We start from the raw sequence: 18847 nt of genomic DNA, 5'->3' as shown, positions 1-18847 counted from the left end.
CTGTAGACCCAGTCCCAATTACCCTATCTATGCATAAAGTGGATTTGAAACAAAAATCCTTAAGCTTAGGAATTATTGTAGAGTGGGGTGCATAAGTATTACCAAGCAAATTGTCCACCATCATGTTTATCTTTTTCTGTTGCACAATGAGAGCTTCAAAAATTGAAAAATCTCCAAACAAGCTGTTTGGCAATATGCACCAGCACCAAACAAGCTGTTGGCAATCTATGCACCAGCACAAGTAAGAATACGGTCTTTAAGACCAGGAAAGATACAAGAGAAAAATTAATGAAAAATGTCACGGACAATTTGCCGAGCAATATTTGTGCAAGAAAAGTTTTTACTTGATAAAAGCCATAATTTATCAAGTAATAGTATATTCTATTAAAGACCATCAACCTACTTTTGGTTCTTAACTTTTATAGGATGTAGAAAGCCAATAAAAACCACATTTTCAAATGAAGTTCTTACGTAAACTATCAAATTGGATTTTCCATGTCGTTCATAGGATTTCAAATCAATAACTACAATATTTCTTATTCATTGCTGTCATTGCTTTATATTAATAATAATACAATAATATAATTTAAATCAACTAAACTCTGCTGTATTTTACAATTTGTAGTTTCTGTTCATAATCCATATCAAAAATAATATTTTATAGAAAGAGTATTAAGTAAGGTCTTATTAGTCAGGTTGTTTCACAAATATATAATTGAATGCTAAATCTAGCAAAATAATTCTTATAAATAATATTTTAGTAAAATATTAATGTAATAAATTTTAAAATACAATTATTTCGAGTTAAGTGAATTAAGTTATATGCTAAGTAAGTACCAACCTGGAATGGTAGATCTGCAAACGATTTTGCAAGGAAGTAAGCAAAGACTGAATACCAGTTGTTCATGAATTCTCTTCTAAATACGGCCATTTCAGTTGGAACTGAAAATATATAAAAATAAGATTGACATATTGAGATTCGACAAAAGATAAATTAAACTGATAGAATATATTGCACATGTAAACTTACTTCCAGCACTTAAGAACCCTAGCGTAAAATTCAAGAAATCACAGATTATTATCAGGGAATATTTTTATGATTGAATGGTAGTAACAATAATTCTATGTAAGCTTGCAGTTAAGACATTATTCATTAGCTAACTTCAAATAATAGCCCAGGCCCAAAACCCAACAAGCCACCGCTGCGTATCTGATCCACATTCTCAAGAAATAGAAACTTAAACGCAGTTCAGAAATCCAGTAGTAAAATGACCTTGGTCACTGCATCGCTGATTTTGTCTCATCACTAGTTCATCTGTTCATCAATTATCCTCATCAGCGACGTAGCTACGCTGTTTGGGTGGACACGATATTTGTGTTCCATAGTAAGTTTCTAATATATAGTATTACTTCTTAAGTAAATATGAATATGGTACAATAGCTAGAAAGATTAAAAATCTATTGCGATGTACATTCAAAGTTTTTAACATAAACTATTTAAGTTTTTATATTAAATTTTGCTCTAAGCCACGGAAACTTGAGGTGAGGGTACGTGAAAGTTCCGAAGGAGCCAGTGCCCCCCCCCCTCTTAACGACGTCCTTGGTCCTTATTGTTTCTACCTAACCCAATAGATAGAAAAACAACGCGAAATAACAAAAATAAATATAGAGATAATCTTATTCTAGGTTAGGCAGGAATGAGGCCCCCCCAGATAAGACATAAAATCAACTTTTCAGACATTGGTTTCACAACTGTTCAGCCGATAGTCTTTATCTTAGGTTAAGTAGGAACGAGACCCCCAGACAAGGCATAAAATCAAGTTTTCAATCATCGTTAGCATAATTGTCCAGCCGATAGTCTAACCCATGTAACGTGGACGTTGCATACTTACATGTCAAGACGGTGGGCATGATGTTGCCAAAGTAGAGGAACATGAGGATGAAGAACACGCATCCATTGTTGCTGAAGACTTCGGCAGCCTCGTTCCCGATCCCATAGAAGAGCGAACCAAGGAGGACACCCACCACAATGTGGGCACTGATTCTGAGCATTCCCAAGTGCTGCCAAAAAAGGTAAATTGCATTGTTATTTATGAAGGAAGTAAACATTTTATCATATTTATTTGCATAACCGGCAACCAATAATAAATTTAACTCGTTTTCAAAAGCCTGAAATTTTCGAAATTCCATAACTAGTAAATAGAGTGCTGCAAGAAGAGCCCCAAATAGTTCTCACGAACGACGCTAGATAGCGTACGGAATTATGAGCTGCTTTGCTCGAGCGAATAACGCTCGAACAGGCAAAAGAAACTGTACACACTCGAAGTCCAGTAATACACTTGTAATCGTAATTTGTCTGTGGCAGTGGCCCCTCAAATATGGATCTTGAAGTGAAAGATGCAGTGAAATTTAAACTTAAGTTAACACAGTCATCATCTCTATGTTAAAATGTAGTTTAGTCTATCTTACCGATACACAGGGATATGTGAAAATGAAATAGATGATTGTGGGCTGAAACTACCAAAGTGGATATTTCACATGTATGAGTCTACAAAAATGACATTCCATTGTAAACGCTCGAGGGTAGGGGAGTTTGAGCGAGCGAAGGAGGATAGCCTGTGGTTGATGGAAACTGAGCTGTTTGTGTAATATTGTGGTAATATTAATAGTTGTTAATTAAGTGAGTACTGTTTATAAAGAGAGAATTTTGTGACTGGAATTGAGTTAAACCCATATACTTATTTAAGTTGAAGTTTAAAACTACGGTAAAAGGAATTATACTCATTAATGTGATTTTCGTAAGGCAGTCTTGTTAACGTCATGGCGGATGCCATAGGTTATATGGAACTTAATAATCAAGTAGAAATTATAACGAACTTGGTAGAAGACAATGAAATTGTTATAGAAGATAACATTATAGAAGAAACATCTAGAAAACAAGCTAAAAGAGTCAGATCTTCTGAAGATGATCAAGTTCCAGCAAAAGCGGTAAGGATAGACAGGTTAGATAATAGAGATAAAGTAAACACGTTTGGAGAAGGTCGAAGAGAAAATAATGTAGACAAGTGTAAAATGTATTATGATACACATAATGGGCCATATTTAGTAATAATGACTAGTACTAAAGGTGCAGAAAAGAAATTTAACTCTATGAAAATAGGCAATGAATTGCGAAAGAAAGATATAAGGGTCAGATATATCCAACCAAGTGGTTTATTTAGAGCAAAGATTTATTTTTACACCAGGAATGAAGCTAACAATTTCATGAAAAATATGCATTTTCATAAAGAAAATAATATTGATGTGTTCATCCCGGAATCCTTATTGGTGAAGGAAGGATTGATATATGGTGTACCTACTGAATTTGAAGAGGAGGAAATTAAGGAAAGTATTGAAGACCCGACAGTAATATCAGTGGAAAGAATGAAAAAGAGAATTCGAAAAGATAATGGTTCATATTATTTTGTTCCTACTAAGCTAATATCAATCACGTTTAGATCTCAAGAAATGCCTAAACAGATTATAGTGGTTAGTCACATTTTCTATGTTACTCCTAAACTTAGAAATGTGATGCAATGTAAGAAATGTTACAGGTTCGCACATTCAGCAGCCATATGCAAGGATAAAGCTAAGTGTGCTAGATGTGGAAGAGAGGAACATGAAAATTGTAATGAAACTCCGAAGTGTTTAAATTGCGGAGGAGAACATGTTGCTACTGATAAGTCATGTGTAAAATGGGAAATGGAAAGAGAAATCATGAGAGTTATGGCATATGATAATTTATCCCGGCAAGATGCAAGAGAGAAAGTAATAACAGGTAATGTTCCAAGCAATTATGTTGTTCAAGGCAACTCATATGCTGATCAAATAAAAAACCATATAAACAAAAGTCAAATAAGTGAAATTAACACAAGAAAGACTGGTGTTGTAGGAAATAGCATAACAATACAAAACAGATTTGAAGCCTTAAGTGATTGGGGTGAAAGAAAATCAGATACATACTTGGAAAATGTTTCATGGAAAAGAGTTCCTCCAGAACATCATAGAGACTATTCCAAATTTGAAAATAAATATGGAAAAAATTTCAGACTAAATTCCTATTCACAAACAAAGAATTATAATGGAAATTCTGAAGGAGAATCAAGTAAAGGTTCTCTAAAGAAATTACAAAGTAATCAAAAACAATTAAATGGAAAGTCTACAGGAACTGTAATTAAGACAAGGAAAAATGAGGAAGATGTGGATAGTACAAACAGAAGCATGCAGGAGGTGAGCACCGGAATCTACAACAATGAAGAACAGAAAAAAATCGTGTACTTTCCTCACATAACATCTCAGAAGGATCTTATGTATAATTTGTTACAATTAATGGCGAAACTTATGGCGACATTAACTAAAAATTCTGACTTATTAAGCATAAAAGAAATACTAACAGAATGCTCACAAATAAATGGCCAGGTGCAGAAAATTATTGAGGATTTGGAAATTTTTGGAGAGACACCTTAGGGTGTGGAAGGAAAAATAATGGAAAACATTCGTGGGGGTACACTGGAATGTAAGATCATTGAAAGCAAGAAAGCAAAATCTGGTGAAATTAATAGATGAATATAGACCTGAACTTTTATGTTTATCGGAAATCTCTGTGAACCCATCAAATATAGATTATTTTAAAGTAAATCATTATCACATAATTTATGAAAAGATTAAAGATGATAGTAAAGGAGTTGCAATTATGATTCATGAAAGCATTCCATTTGAACCTATATCTTTTGATTATACATTGTCTATATACGACACATACAAAATTGAAGTCGTAGGAATTAAAATCGCTTTTATGAATCAAAAAGTTAGTATTATATCTATATATATTCCTACAGGTGCAGAGTCACAGAAATTAACGACAAATACATTATCGCAAATGTTTCAATGCATAGAAAAGCCTTTTATTATAGCAGGGGATTTCAATTGCCATCACACAATATGGGGAGATCAGGATGAAGATAAGTTGGGGAAAGTGTTAGTAGAATGTATGGATTTGTACAACTTTACTGTAATTAATGACGGGTCTGCTACGTATATAGGAAGATTAGGTACTCGGCCAACAGCTATAGATTTAACGTTAATGTCAGATGATATATGTGGTCAATTTCAGTGGGAAACAGACAGTGATCAAAGAACCAGTGACCATTATCCATGTTTCTTTTATACTGATACTAATTCAGTGAGATCTTTCACTATTCCGCTCAGAAAATGGAAAGTTAACGAAGCTGATTGGAATAAATATTCTAAATTACTTACAATCTTATTTAAAAATACAGATTTAAATAATATTGATAAGAGTACATATGATTATTTTGTAGATTCTGTTAGCATTGTTATGGACAGATCATGTACAAGGGCAAAAGAGGAAGTTGTAAAAAAGTATCCAATAGTACACTGGTGGAATAAAGATTGCCAAAATTTTAAAATACAGAGAATTGAAGCTACTAAAGTTTATAAAACAATACCAAATCAGGAAACTTGGATTAATTATAAGAAAGCAATAGCGCAGGCCAAGAAAAGTTATATCAGTGCAAAAAGACAATCGTGGGCAAAGTATTGTGAAGACATAAATAACAAAGAGAGTATCAGTACCGTGTGGGCTAAATTTAAATCAATCCGCAAACCACATACCCCTCGATTAATACCAATCAAAGAAACCTGGAAAGATGAATTTATTATGAAGGTAACATGTAATACTAAACAAGAACCTGCAGATGCCCCTGATGAAATTTTCTCTTTCAGTCCTAAAGATAGACATTCACAAGGATTATATACCAATATCATGATCGATGAAATAAGAGACATAATAATAAGAGCCAAGGACACAACTCCAGGAAAAGATGGAATAACATACTCGATGATTCAAAACTTGCCGGAATGTGGTATAATATATCTTTGTAACATCTACAACTATATAATGCATTCAGGAAATGTACCGCAATCGTGGTACACTCAAATGATTTTACCAATATTGAAACCTGGCAAAAGTCCACATAAAGGAGAATCTTATAGACCGATAGCTTTGTCTTCAGTACTGGGGAAAATTTTTGAAAAATTAATTCTAAAGAGAATAAGTTGGCATATAGAGGGACAGGAATTATTTTCAAGGCTTCAAGTTGGATTTAGGAAGGGAATGGGGTGTACAGATGCGTTGGCAATGTTATCATCAAAAATTTATGATACAATGAAAAGGAAAAGTAGTCTTATTGCTGCTTTCTTAGATATTAAAGGGGCATATGATAATGTAAATATAAATAAATTATTAAACATTCTACAAAATCTGAAAATACCTTATATGCATCTAAAAATAATTTGGAATCTATTAAAAAATCGTTGTTTATATTTTTACTTTCACAATAAAGTTGAGGGTCCTAGATGGATAACAAGAGGACTTCCACAGGGAAGTCCTTTAAGTCCTTTACTTTTTAATATATATTTAATGGATGTTCAAAGAATATGTCCTGAGCCATTTGGATTTATACAATATGCAGATGATTTATGTATATATGAGAGTGTCAAGCAAGTAGATAAAGGAGTCTCCAACATGGAAGCGAAAATAATAGAGATAAAGAAATTTCTTGAGAATAGATCTATGAATATATCGTCAGAAAAATCAAAGTTGATTATATTTAGTAAAAAAGGAGCTCCGAAAAATGTGAATAAATATACAAAAAAGTTACACATTCTCATAGAAAATTCAGTGAAATATTTAGGCGTTATATTTGATAGTAAATTAACATGGAAACCTCATGTAAAAATGTTAGTGAAAAAGGCAGAAGTAATTTACAATGTATTTCGTTCTATGGCTACAACAAAATGGGGAAGTCATCCTAGTACCATGATGAATTTTTACAAAAACTATTACAAACCAACAATAGAATACGGGATTATAGTCTTTAATACAATTTCGGAACGTGTATTTCGACCTTTGGAAGTAATGCAGAGGAAAGTTCTACGAAAGTGTCTAGGACTGATGAAGAGTACTCCCAATGTTGCTGTATACATGGAAGCATGCGAATGGAACTTAAGTTATAGGAAAAGAGAAATGTCTATTAAATATCTGTTGAAAACAATGTCAGAAGTTAATCATCCGTTTAACGACATTCTATTCGACTTGGTTGAATTATATGATACAGGCAAAATTAATAACTGCGAAGATATAGGATGGGTGCAATTATATAATGAGTACTATGAGGATCATCAAAAATTATTGAAAGTAAGGAGTAAGCCCATATATACTCTAGATTTTCCTGTTTGTGAATATAGAGATATTTATTTTCCCGAACAATATACAAAATGTACTGGAGCTGAAAACCTGGTACACAGACCTTCTACCGAGGGTGAAGAAAAAGTTGAAGGAAAACTGGACGGAATGGTGCAAAGGTGAATTTCAAAATGCAGGCAGCTTTTATCAGAGGATAGCTAATTTCAATAGAATGAGACCTTGGTTTACAAAAGTTCAAGGTTCACGGAATGTGATAGTATTACTAAATCGTATTAGGTCAGGACATACAACTACTAAAAGTCATTTACAAAAGATCCGGATTGTACAAAACCCAAACTGTACATGTGGCAACAAGGAAGATATACACCATATCCTATTTGAGTGTAATAGATACACACAAGAGAGACATTCTATAAAACTCTTATAAACTGTGAAATTCCTTTTCCTCAGTGTTTGGAATCTTTGATTTGTGAACCTAACCTTACAGTTGGATATATATTGTTATCTTTTTTTAGAAAATGTGGCTTAACTATTTAATAGAAAAAAAATTGTTCATAGTATCTTTTAATAATAATGTACTAAAAAATGTAAGTTTATGTACAGTACATATGTATATAGATATGGGAAAAACTGCTTAGCGGTAATCCCAAGTAAAATGTAAATAAAATAAATGAGCGAGCGAAAGTGGTCCCATGCAGGACTATAAATGAAAAAAAAAAAAGTTTATTTTTCTGAAATAAATAGTGGCCGCGGTGGCTCAGTCGGTAACGCGTCTGACTACCATGCTCAAGGTCCCGGGTTCGATCCCCGGCCGGTTCAAATCCGGGAACTTTTCTAACGGTGAAAGCGGCCCCGGCGCCCACCCAGTGTCGAATAACATGGGTAACTGGGGAAACCCTGGGGGGGTAAAGGCGGTCAGGGGCGTGATGCTGATCACATCACCCCCACTCACGACCGGATCCAGAAAGTGTGGGGCGTTACCCCCACCCCCCTATACGCCTTCATGGCGTGGTGCTATGCACAGGGGAACACTTTACCTTTACTTTTACCTTTTTTTTCTGAAAATATTACATGCATGCTCAAGGGGATTGATAGAACAAGTGATGCAAATTTGGTCAAAATCGCAGGGGGTTATGGCGGATGGTCGGTGATTTGACATGGAATTACATATACGTACTTAAGGGTTATGACGCAGCATTGCATACATGTAGAAGTAGTGCACAGTACATTAACAATGTTACATCCTGTCAAATACTCACAGTATATTCCGTGGCACTTCTAGCAATAAACTGTGTAATCCCCTATGAACGAACGTAAATATTACCGAACCGTACAACCACTCTTGCCACCTTATTGTAAACTCACCTCAATTAGTACTCCGGTAGTTTGTTTCTTTATACAGCATATTTGCAAAATATACAATTCAACCTACACGTGTACCAATATACGCTGTATAAAACACACCTTACTACTAACTTCTTTGACCCGGTACAGCAAGTATGCTAAAGCCGTGTATGCATTGTATCTAAAGCTTATACGATACATACCAAATCCCTCAACGTACACAACAACGTACGCTTGTATAGAATGCGGAACTGTGTCCAGGTGGACACTTTGCAGCAGTTGTCCAAATCTTGAACGAATTGGAAGCTCAGCCGTTTCTGCTCGCCTTTCTCATTGGCCATAGCATAAGACGTTCCTCCTTCCAGCATTTTTGCTGTTAATGAAAAGCAAAAACCGTAATGAAGATTAAGATAATCTAGATTTGTTGTACAGTTAAATATCAGTCAATTATTAAACCTGCAGGTGTAAAGTGCAGAGCTCTGCAATTCCGAAGATGATTCTGTGAATCATCTAACGCTAACCAAACTAACTGCACAAATGAATTGTACTTAAGTCACGCTTGCTGTGATACTACAATCCAATTAACAGGAGTAATCGCAGCCAATGTTTTGAAGTTAGTGTTTCCAAATAATCCTTTCCTAAAATATTATTTTCTTTAAATTTAAGTGTGTCTAACATTCAGTGGTAGAAATTTGATAGAATGCTGTGAACCTCTCATCACTGCAAAAGGTCTGAAGGGAAATGGCTCGAAATTCTGCTAAAATATTTGTGGCTTGAAATATTTGTAGAGTAGATGTACAAATATTAGTCGGCAAATCTTCGCGATTAGCCAAAAGTGGAAGAAAAGTAAAGTAAATCCTAAATTTAGCCTGCAAATTGTCCATCGGCATGTTCATTCATTTTGATTTTACCCAATGTGAGATCAAAATACACTCCAAAATGAACGAAAATGCTATGCAAGATTTTCTCGGTGGTAGAGGAAACGGTTTAAATATGGGCCCCCCTCTTTATTTTGTCATTTTGGGAGGAAAAAAATTAATATATCAAGCACCTGCCTTTAAAATGCATATCTATGAAATATATACTTAAATGTAAAAGCATGCTAAAGTATAAAAGGTCTCCATATTTTAAAAAATCAATTTCCAAAAAATGGTAAAATGATGTATTTCAAAATTGTGGTCTAAATATGGGCTACTAGTGGCAATATCACAAAAAGCAATTAAAATTTTTAAAAATAGTCATTTATCGCTAAAACATTATAAAAGTCATATTTATGAATCATCTTTTGCTTTGAAAATCACGCAGGATGGGAAAAATCGAAATTAAGAAAAACATCCAAATATTTGTTGAAAATGTGATCTCAACATTAGACCTCATGTTATAGCCCATATTTAGACCATCACGCTATTTTTCTTCTTCGATTTATTTTCGCTCTCTGTGGTACAGTGGGATCCATTAGTATTACACTGCAAATTGTCCATGACTATTTTCATTAATTTTTTTCGTACATCCTGTTTGTTTTTAAGCGATGGATTTCTATGTATGCTGGTGCAGAAGTTATCAACAGCTTATTTTGAGTTTTCTTTCAATTCTTGAAGCTCTTAGTGGGTCAAATAAAGTGCACGAACATGGTGATGGACAATTTGCATGGTAATACTCATGGATCCCACTGTACATATTTCACAAACAAATCACGGAATTATAAAGGCCCACATTTGTTTTATGTACCGCTAATATCATAACCTATACAAAGCAGATGAGAATTGAGAAAACGCTGAGTTAAAACATACCTGCAAAAAGTTTTCGGAGGTCGCAATTCTATAACAGCATCCAAGGCCGAAACTAACCACCACTTTCTCTTGCAAATTGGCGCCTCAACCCTTGTCCTTGAGAGATAACCAGTTCCCATAACCTCTGCCAGGCTGCAGTACCCGGGAGTGCTGATAACTCCAAAACCCATATTTAAACCTTCGTCCATATTTAGACCTTCTCCTCTATTCATACATTCCACTGTATGTACCGGCGACAAACAAAGCGCCATATGTGCACTCCTCTTTCATCTTATCGAGTTTGGTAATTTATCTGAACATGCGTGTACAATTCAATGGCAATCGCTGCCCTTTCCCCTTATAACTGCATGCCAGCTTGTCAAAATCATGTCAACCACACAAAGTGTACAAGTAGGAAGTTGTTCTCACTTCTTTCTGTGACGTCATCCAGCTCAGGCGAGCAGTCGGGTGATTCGATGCTGGTCGCCAAGCTGTTCTCGTCTGTAATTACGAACGCTGCTAGTTTGTCGTTCACTTCCCCATAGTCTCCGCTTGCTACTTCTATGACTGAAAAGATAAGAGGCATTTTACATGTCTTGAAGTGATTCTCAGTTCTCACTCAAGGAAGGGTCAATGATATGTAAATTGCAGTGGATCTATACGAGGTTTATCCTGTTGGTAATATGCTAATCCCCTTGAACTCTACAAATTATAGGGTTCAATGGCTAATCTAAACTGTCCCAGGAGATGTACAGTGGGTTGATAACGAGCATTGGAATGTTCTTAGAGCGGCGGAAAACTGGGAACCGACTGTCTTTTGTTGAGGCTGCAAGGCGAAGGAGCGCATGCGCCATCTACTGATGCAAGTTGCCCCTCACGCTGAAATATTTTCAACATTTTTGTCACCGTCGTAGGTAATACACAATTTAGAGATTATCGTTTGACGCACAGCAGTTTACCACAATTACGATATTTTGTTTGTCATTGGTGAGAATACCAGCTTTGTTTTGCACGCCCTGTTATGGAGCTTTGGTTGTTTTGCCAAACTATTTCTGTCAGGCGGAGTTAATTTGCTTCACCCGAGGCACTGTTTCTGCCACAGTCGTCCATTAGTTCCTTAAAAAGTATGACGTAAAGTGGGATCCATGAGTATTATCGTGCAAATTGTCCATCACCACGTTCGTGCACTTTATTTGACCCAATAAGAGCTTCAAGAAATAAAAGAAAACTCAAAACGAACCGTTGACAACATATGCACCAGCATACAAAAAATCCATGGTTTATAAACACATAGAATGTAAGAGAAAAATGAATGAAAATAGTCATGGACAATTTGCACTCATGAATCCCACTTTACAGGATAAAATATTCATAACACGCAGACTAAAGTACAGATGGATTGTTCGAAGTGGAATAGGCGCACTTTCGTGTTCTCGGGAGTTTTAATCGAAAGTTCTCACAAACGTGCACAAAACGACAATTCTATAGTTCTTCTCTTCCGATTAAAGATTTTTCAAGCATTATTCAACATCAATTATCGTTTATTGGTAAGTTAATTGCAGCAAAACTGTTAAAATTATAACAACATTAAAGATCCTCCGCTTGACGTCATCTATTCGTGTTTGTTGAGTATCCCGGACGGACTCACCTCTAGAACTCCCACCTTGCTGCAGTTTAGTATATTGCACAGACAAATGGACAGATGGGTAACTTACCAAAGTAAGTTGGCAGAAACAATGGACAATTATAGGGAAGACTAATGGGAAAAATACTATTCAATTCAACCACTTATACCTAAAGAACCTTGGTATCAAGACATAAATATTTCAAGAAATTCTTTAACAAGCCTTCTTCGATGTCGGCTAAATTACACCCTAGCCCCTAAAGACTTGTACACTAGGAAGATTGTGTAATCCTCAATCTGTCAGTGTGGTGCAACTGAATAAACACCTGATCATATTATATTTGAATGTCGTCTTCATGTAACTACACGTGATTATTTCTTAAGAGATCTAAAAGAAGCAGGATAAGAGGTTTGTTAAAAAAAAAAAAGACCGAACTTTTTTAATAGCCCGCCAACGGTTGCAGATGGCGTGATCGGGCTACCGTGCGCACCTAGCGGAATATCTTGGTAAGAGATCGCCTTTTACTGGGTTCCGATCTATGCATTAGTTGTCGAGTAGCAGCCGATTGAGTGAGGTCGTGCACAAGCGGCTCGTTGGATTAGTGACAAAGCAACAGTGATCGAGTTGGAGGAACAACGCGTGTGTGTGAAATTTTGTGTTAAACCTGGGAAAATTTTTACGGAAACATTCCAAATGCTTAATCAAGTATAGTGGGATGACTGCATGAGCCGAACGAAGTGCTATGATTGGTTTAAGCGCTTCAAGGAGGCAGGAGTTCGATTCCTAAAAATCCAAGGGCTGGACGACCTTCCACGTCAACAGACGACCAAAATGTTGAGATTGTTCGCGCTGTAATTCGTGAAAATCGTCGTTCAACTGTCCGTGAGGTTACTGAAGAAGTTGGCATAAGTGTAGGATCCTGCCATAATATCCTGACTGAAAAACTTGACTTGCATCGCGTCAGTGCAAAATTCGTTCCTCATTTGTTGGCAGAATCGAGTTCAAATCTGTCAGGAACTGCTTGCAAATGCAAATGCGGATGAAAACTTTCTCAAGAACATCGTAACAGGAGATGAGGCATGGGTTAATGGATGCGATGTGGAAACGAAGAGGCAGTCTTCGTAATGGGTGGGGAAAGGGTCTCCTCGATCAAAGAAAGCACGGATGAGTCGGTGAAAAATCAAGGTGATGATGGTTGTGTTTTGTGATTGGAAAGACGTTGTGCACCATGAATTTGTACCACCTGGTCAGACGGTAAACAACTAAGTCTACCAAAGAATTCTAACACGATTGAGAGATGCTGTGCGTAGGAAGAGGGGGGAATCGGTCGTGAATGTTGCATCATGACAACGCTCCACCTCACACATCGCTCCTTGTCACAAGTTATCTGCTAAAAATCGCACTTCTGTTGTGCCCCACGCACCCTATTCTCTGGACTTGGCCCCTGCAGACTTTTTTCTCTTTTCCAAACTGAAAACCACTTTGAAAGGACGGCGTTTCCAGACCATCGAGGAAATTCAGGAAAATATGCGACGAGAGTACTGCGCGCCATCGAAAAAAGTGCGTTTCAGTAGGCGTTCCAAAATTGAAAGAAACGATGGCAAAGGTGTATTGACGCTGGGAGAGAATACTTTGAAGGGGATAGTGGTTGAAAGTGTGTATCGTGAGCAATAAAGCAAGAACAGCAAAAGTTCGGTCTTTTTTTTAACACACCTCGTATAATGAGGTATACGCCTTGTCAACACTTGACTAAGAAAATAATATATGTACTTACCAAATATATTGTAAGAGAAAATATTGTATTATAAAATTATGAAATTGTAAAATTAAGAAATGTAAAACAATTGTAACTGGTGCATAGCTGAGAAGCTACAACCAAATATATATTTACATTTACATATATATATAAACTTACCAAAGTCTGCAGGGTTGTAGAGGCGAGGACATTGCAGTCCCACTGACCGGAAGAACGGAAGGACCTCTTCTGGCGAACCGCGGTATATACAGTTGCCTCTGGAGAGGACATAGAGGTGGTCGAAAAGCCCGAAGACTTTCGAACTCGGTTGGTGAATGGTGCAGATCACCGCGCGGCCATCTCGGACCAAAGACTTGAGGTGAAGCATCAGCTGGATGGATGAAGAACTGTCCAGGCCACTGAAATAGCCAAGAAAAACTTTGAATAGGGAATTAACATGTTAAATATTTCATAATTACCCACTCTGTATATGTAGATTGGAATGGAACCAATATTTCGTGTACAATATTTTGTTTGGATTTTTAGATACTGATAAAAATCATGAGCTTTGTCAATATATAATATACCTTAGCTGGACAATGCTTAAAAATTAGCAAGTTTAAGTATAATTGATTGATTTGGTATATTTTACTTCGCATATCTGTCAACTCTTGGCTAATCGCGAAGATGAGGATGAGTGGTTATAAAATGAAATTGATGAAGGTACACTCTCAAAGATCATCCATGTTCATGCCGGAACTCTATCCGGTAACTTCGATGCCGATATCGAGATATAGGAGGAAATTTGATCATCGAATGTAACATCTATATTTAAAGACTTTGTTGCAGGACATAGATGGTATTGCTCATCCTACAAACATAATGTAACATATAAAGATGTATTGTACTATATGTAGGCCTATATCCACTCGTATGGCTAATTCACTTTAGAATATGCCTCAGTTATCTGGTATGAAATTAGTAAATTTGTGCACTTTCTATTTTATTTGAAAACATATTAAAGATGTACTAGTTCCAAAACATATTATTATGTACATAAAAAGTGCATTAGGTAATACTGTTATCGTCGAGCTCTGTTACGGAGTATTTAGCTTAGCGCGCTTCGAAGCCAGGATCATATGTTCAAATCTTTCATCACTTCATAATTCATGCACACCGTCGCGATTATCCTAGATAGGTAGAAAAGCATCGTAAGATATCCAAAACATAATTGCATTGTCAGCATTGTAAAGGTGCTTGAATACGTGGAGGATAATTAATAATGCTTATACTGCGCCTGACTTTCAGTAGAATTGAAAATAATGTAAAGTCTGATTGTAATATAATTAAGCCTTGTTTCCATATTAAAAACACTAAACCTTGGTCAGCAACTTAGTGTTTGTAAAGTCTGCTGTAAAACACAGTATCTTGAAAACTAAGTTTATAAATTAACGAAAGTAGATCATTATGCAGTGTCACTTTATTTCTCTCTGAGAAAGAGTAGATTCAATATCTCCATTCGTTTTTACAGATATCGATATTTTGAAGGCAAAGAAACTAGCAGTATTCTGTGAAATTTTCTCGTACCTTGTCGGCTCGTCGAGGAACATGATTCTTGGGTTCGTGATGAGTTCGACCCCAATCGAGAGCCTTTTCTTCTCCCCTCCAGACAGATTTCCTACCCTGGTTTTGCTGCACGGGGTGAGGCATAACAGATCTAGAATGTGCGAGATCTGAAACAACAGAAAAGTTGAGGAAAAAGGGGGTTTAATTTTATCACATAAGGTTGTATTGGACAAAAGAGTTCGTAGCTCACTTTGAACTGAACAAAATATGTCTATCTTAATTATTATTTAGTCAATTCAAACTCTGAGCAAAGTGTACTATTTAACGTTTATTTATTACAATATATATTATTTAAAAACTAAAATTTCGTTTAAGTATAACTTACAGTTCAGATTTTTCCGTTCTTTTCACGAAGATTTAGTTTTACAATAATCACTTTCTCACCTTACAATTGTTGTAATACTGAAACTTATTGAACATCAAAACTACGATCCCTAGTTGGGAATTAATTTAGGAATACTGAAGAGGTTTTCTCGGGCAATCAGCCAGCCTCAAGAATTATTAATTTAGGAACATTGAGCATAGGACAGAAAATCCAAAGGGTATTCCATATCTTCCACCTGTAATTCGAACACTGCTTGAATCCTAGAATTTATTTGCATGTGACTGTACAAAGCGCACCAAAAAATACATATTCCAAATAATGCCTGCGAACACAGATTTTAGGTGTCACTGCAAAAATGTACATCTCTGTGTATATCCAGTGTTGCCAGATGCTCATAAATTACCTTTCAGAAGTAGTTATTTCGAATATTCAAGGGAACATCTCTTACGTTATACCACAGACTTCTAAGTCTGTGGTTATACTTAGGTAGGCGCATCCAGTAGAACCAACTGCTCGAAGAGCACTGCAAGACCATAACACAAAAACTTAAACCTACGTGAATATGTTATAAGAAACTGGTTTGATTCCCAAAGAAGATACATTTCAATGATTTCAACTCTGAGACGAAATCATCATACTAGTACTATTGAAAACGCATATGTATTACTTACCAAGGTTCTCTTCTCCCCTTCCTTCGCTTTATTTCCTAGTTTCAACCCTGCTGCTACTTGCATAGTTTCCTTAACCGTCAGGTGCGGAAGAAACTCGAAATTCTGCATGATGTATGTTGAGCACTTTCCGTGTGGCCGATTCGTGCTGCCATTTATTTGTGTGGTGACGGAACCACTGTATCCATCTACACTGAAAGTATTTATATCTATTTCAATGTCTGAATCTATTTTTGAACGAATTCACTATTCTTGTGAATAGTTGTTAGATCAATACTATAGAAAGTAATAGAGAACAAAGAATTTATATTTGCTAGTCTCCTGTTTTCTATGAACGAACCTTTATCGGAACAGATTCTAATATAGTTGAAGTCCTGATTCGAACGCCAGTTCGTTATCTTTGACATAAGGAAGACAACCAGACGCGTATCTGGTTTCGAGCCAATGCCTGCTTTTCTGAGAAGCACTGTTGTCACTTTTACCTGCAGTGTTAGACATCCAACACGAACTGCGACGACGTTATACTCCCAAGGTCTCTACATTCACAACACAATAGAGTAGAGGAGGCAAATGTGGAATACCCTTTTTGTTTTAACTGTAATTACTTTAATTTTGCACATTTTGATATGAAAATTCAACAAAAAATAAAATGCACATTCCTTCTCTGCAAAAAATCCACAATGGACGCGTGGGTTGCATCAGTGCTGTCACCTGTACACACCGTCTGATAGTTCAAAACTACCCCGATAGATGGTAGACGTATGTAGTTGTAAAAATCATGGTATTCCACTTTGGCCGACTATTGCACATTTGTCTCCTCTACTCTAACGCAACCTACCAAAGGTAATCGCAATTTCACGATATGAAATCTCTAAAGAAACTGAATTGGCAACATCGCGTTTGCTCCACATGGATTTCACAAGTCCTGTCAGTTCCAAAAGCACTTTGTACAGTATCAAATTAATCATGAACAAGTCGTTGAATTGAACGCAATTGAAAGTCGTTGAACAGCGTTCCCATTTGAAATCTTGAATGGTCTGAAAATGCTCATGTACACAAAGAAAAATTGTACAAGTTCACATTTGACCAAACTGTGGCAGTGTGTACGGCATGGAATGAAATAAATAGACTAACTATTACCTGTAACAAAGATAATTTTATTTCCAAAGATAGAAGTACGGCATATTAGAAACTAGAAAAAAGTGATGTATTTTCTCGAGCACTCTTTAAACGGAAGCATTTCGTTTAACATTTTTGCTAGCATAGATGCTAAGTAAATGCTTCAAAACATCTTACAGCAGATAGCACTTTACATTTACACGAAAACATTCCATTTCATGGAACATTCCGGTTAGCTTTGCACGAAATGCACATCGAGTTACACCGTCTATGGTGAGTGCACGGTGTTTATAATTGAAAAAAAAACTAAAATATTCTTCCATACGTGTAGAGTAAATGCTATAAAGTATGTATTGAAGCAACGCCATTCTTTTGTATCTAAAACCATTTAATACGAAACGTTATTCCTCTCTGTTGAATAGTTATCGTTTTTTAAAAATGTGAAGTGATATATTGTTTACATGGCCGCCATTACATCTGCATTCGTGACCCAGAGGTCGCTTTTCGATAATCGATTTCAATAGCATGTGCTCTGATTGGCTGACAGTCAGACCGCGTTAATTAGAACCATTCATAAATAGAAATTATTTGACCGAACCTTGGATCCAATGAGGAAAATGACGTTGTCTCTGAAGTCATTTCCTTTTTAGCGTTCAATTCAAGGACTTGTTCATGATTTATTTGATTGATTTAGTTTATTTTACTTCGCGTTTTGTGCCTCTTGGCTAATTTGCGAAGATGGGGATGAGTGATAAAATGATGAAATTGATGAATAGACATTCACAAACAACCAAGCCCGACCGGGATTCGAACCCGGGACCCTTGGCGTCGCAGCGCGATGTGCTAACCACTCGGCCACAGGGTCGGGCTCATGATTTATTTGATCGTGTACAAGGCGCTTAAGACGGACGCTATTTGTGAGAAACGAATAAGGGGAGGATATACTGGGCTCCATGTGGACTTGATATATGGTTGTCAGAGGAAAACTGATGATGTTTTTTAATAATAATAATAATAATAATAATAATAATAATAATAATAATAATAAAGTGACGTTGAATCAGGACTTCAACTTTACCTAGGTATATAGAATACGTTGCTTACGACCGAAAACAAAATGCTGGAGGCACAAGCGTCACGAGACGGATGGTGTGAACAGAAGAGAGAGCATATTTTACATTTGAAACATGTTTTTATGCCATTTCACTTTCATTACACGCGCGTACAGTTTAGTTAAAAATTGTTTGCACAAAATTTCTGCTCGCTACTCCGATTTGACTCCCCTGCACGTATAAGATATCGATAACGCATTAGAAATAAAAATAAATGCAAAATTTATCACTGTTCCAGCGATACACTACAGCTCTAT

The 18847-nt window shown here is 36.1% G+C and overlaps 2 protein-coding genes across 4 annotated transcripts in view; one reads left to right on the top strand and one right to left on the bottom strand.

Annotated features, from left to right (window-relative positions):
* LOC146000147 (putative glutamate receptor) overlaps positions 1–18847 on the top strand; it is a 342647-nt gene that overhangs the window by 126032 nt on the left and 197768 nt on the right. The gene's annotated exons all lie outside the window — the stretch shown is intronic.
* The window catches only part of LOC146000220 (ATP-binding cassette sub-family G member 4-like), a 46205-nt gene that overhangs the window by 6724 nt on the left and 20634 nt on the right, over positions 1–18847 (bottom strand). For 2 of the 3 annotated variants that reach the window (XM_083137618.1, XM_083137619.1), the window contains 7 exons: positions 16363–16552; positions 15328–15473; positions 13921–14159; positions 10810–10947; positions 8815–8984; positions 1893–2061; positions 842–942 (listed from right to left, as the gene is read on the bottom strand). In XM_083137618.1, coding sequence (XP_082993744.1) covers positions 842–942; positions 1893–2061; positions 8815–8984; positions 10810–10947; positions 13921–14159; positions 15328–15473; positions 16363–16552 — 1153 coding nt within the window. The remainder of the gene's footprint in view (positions 1–841; positions 943–1892; positions 2062–8814; positions 8985–10809; positions 10948–13920; positions 14160–15327; positions 15474–16362; positions 16553–18847) is intronic. The other variant, XM_083137620.1, reaches the window with a different exon arrangement.

This window comes from Lepisma saccharinum, chromosome 16, assembly GCF_977018435.1.
Source record: "Lepisma saccharinum chromosome 16, izLepSacc3.1, whole genome shotgun sequence".
In the NCBI taxonomy this organism is placed as follows: domain Eukaryota; kingdom Metazoa; phylum Arthropoda; class Insecta; order Zygentoma; family Lepismatidae; genus Lepisma; species Lepisma saccharinum.
This window is presented reverse-complemented; position numbering and strand designations above follow the sequence as displayed.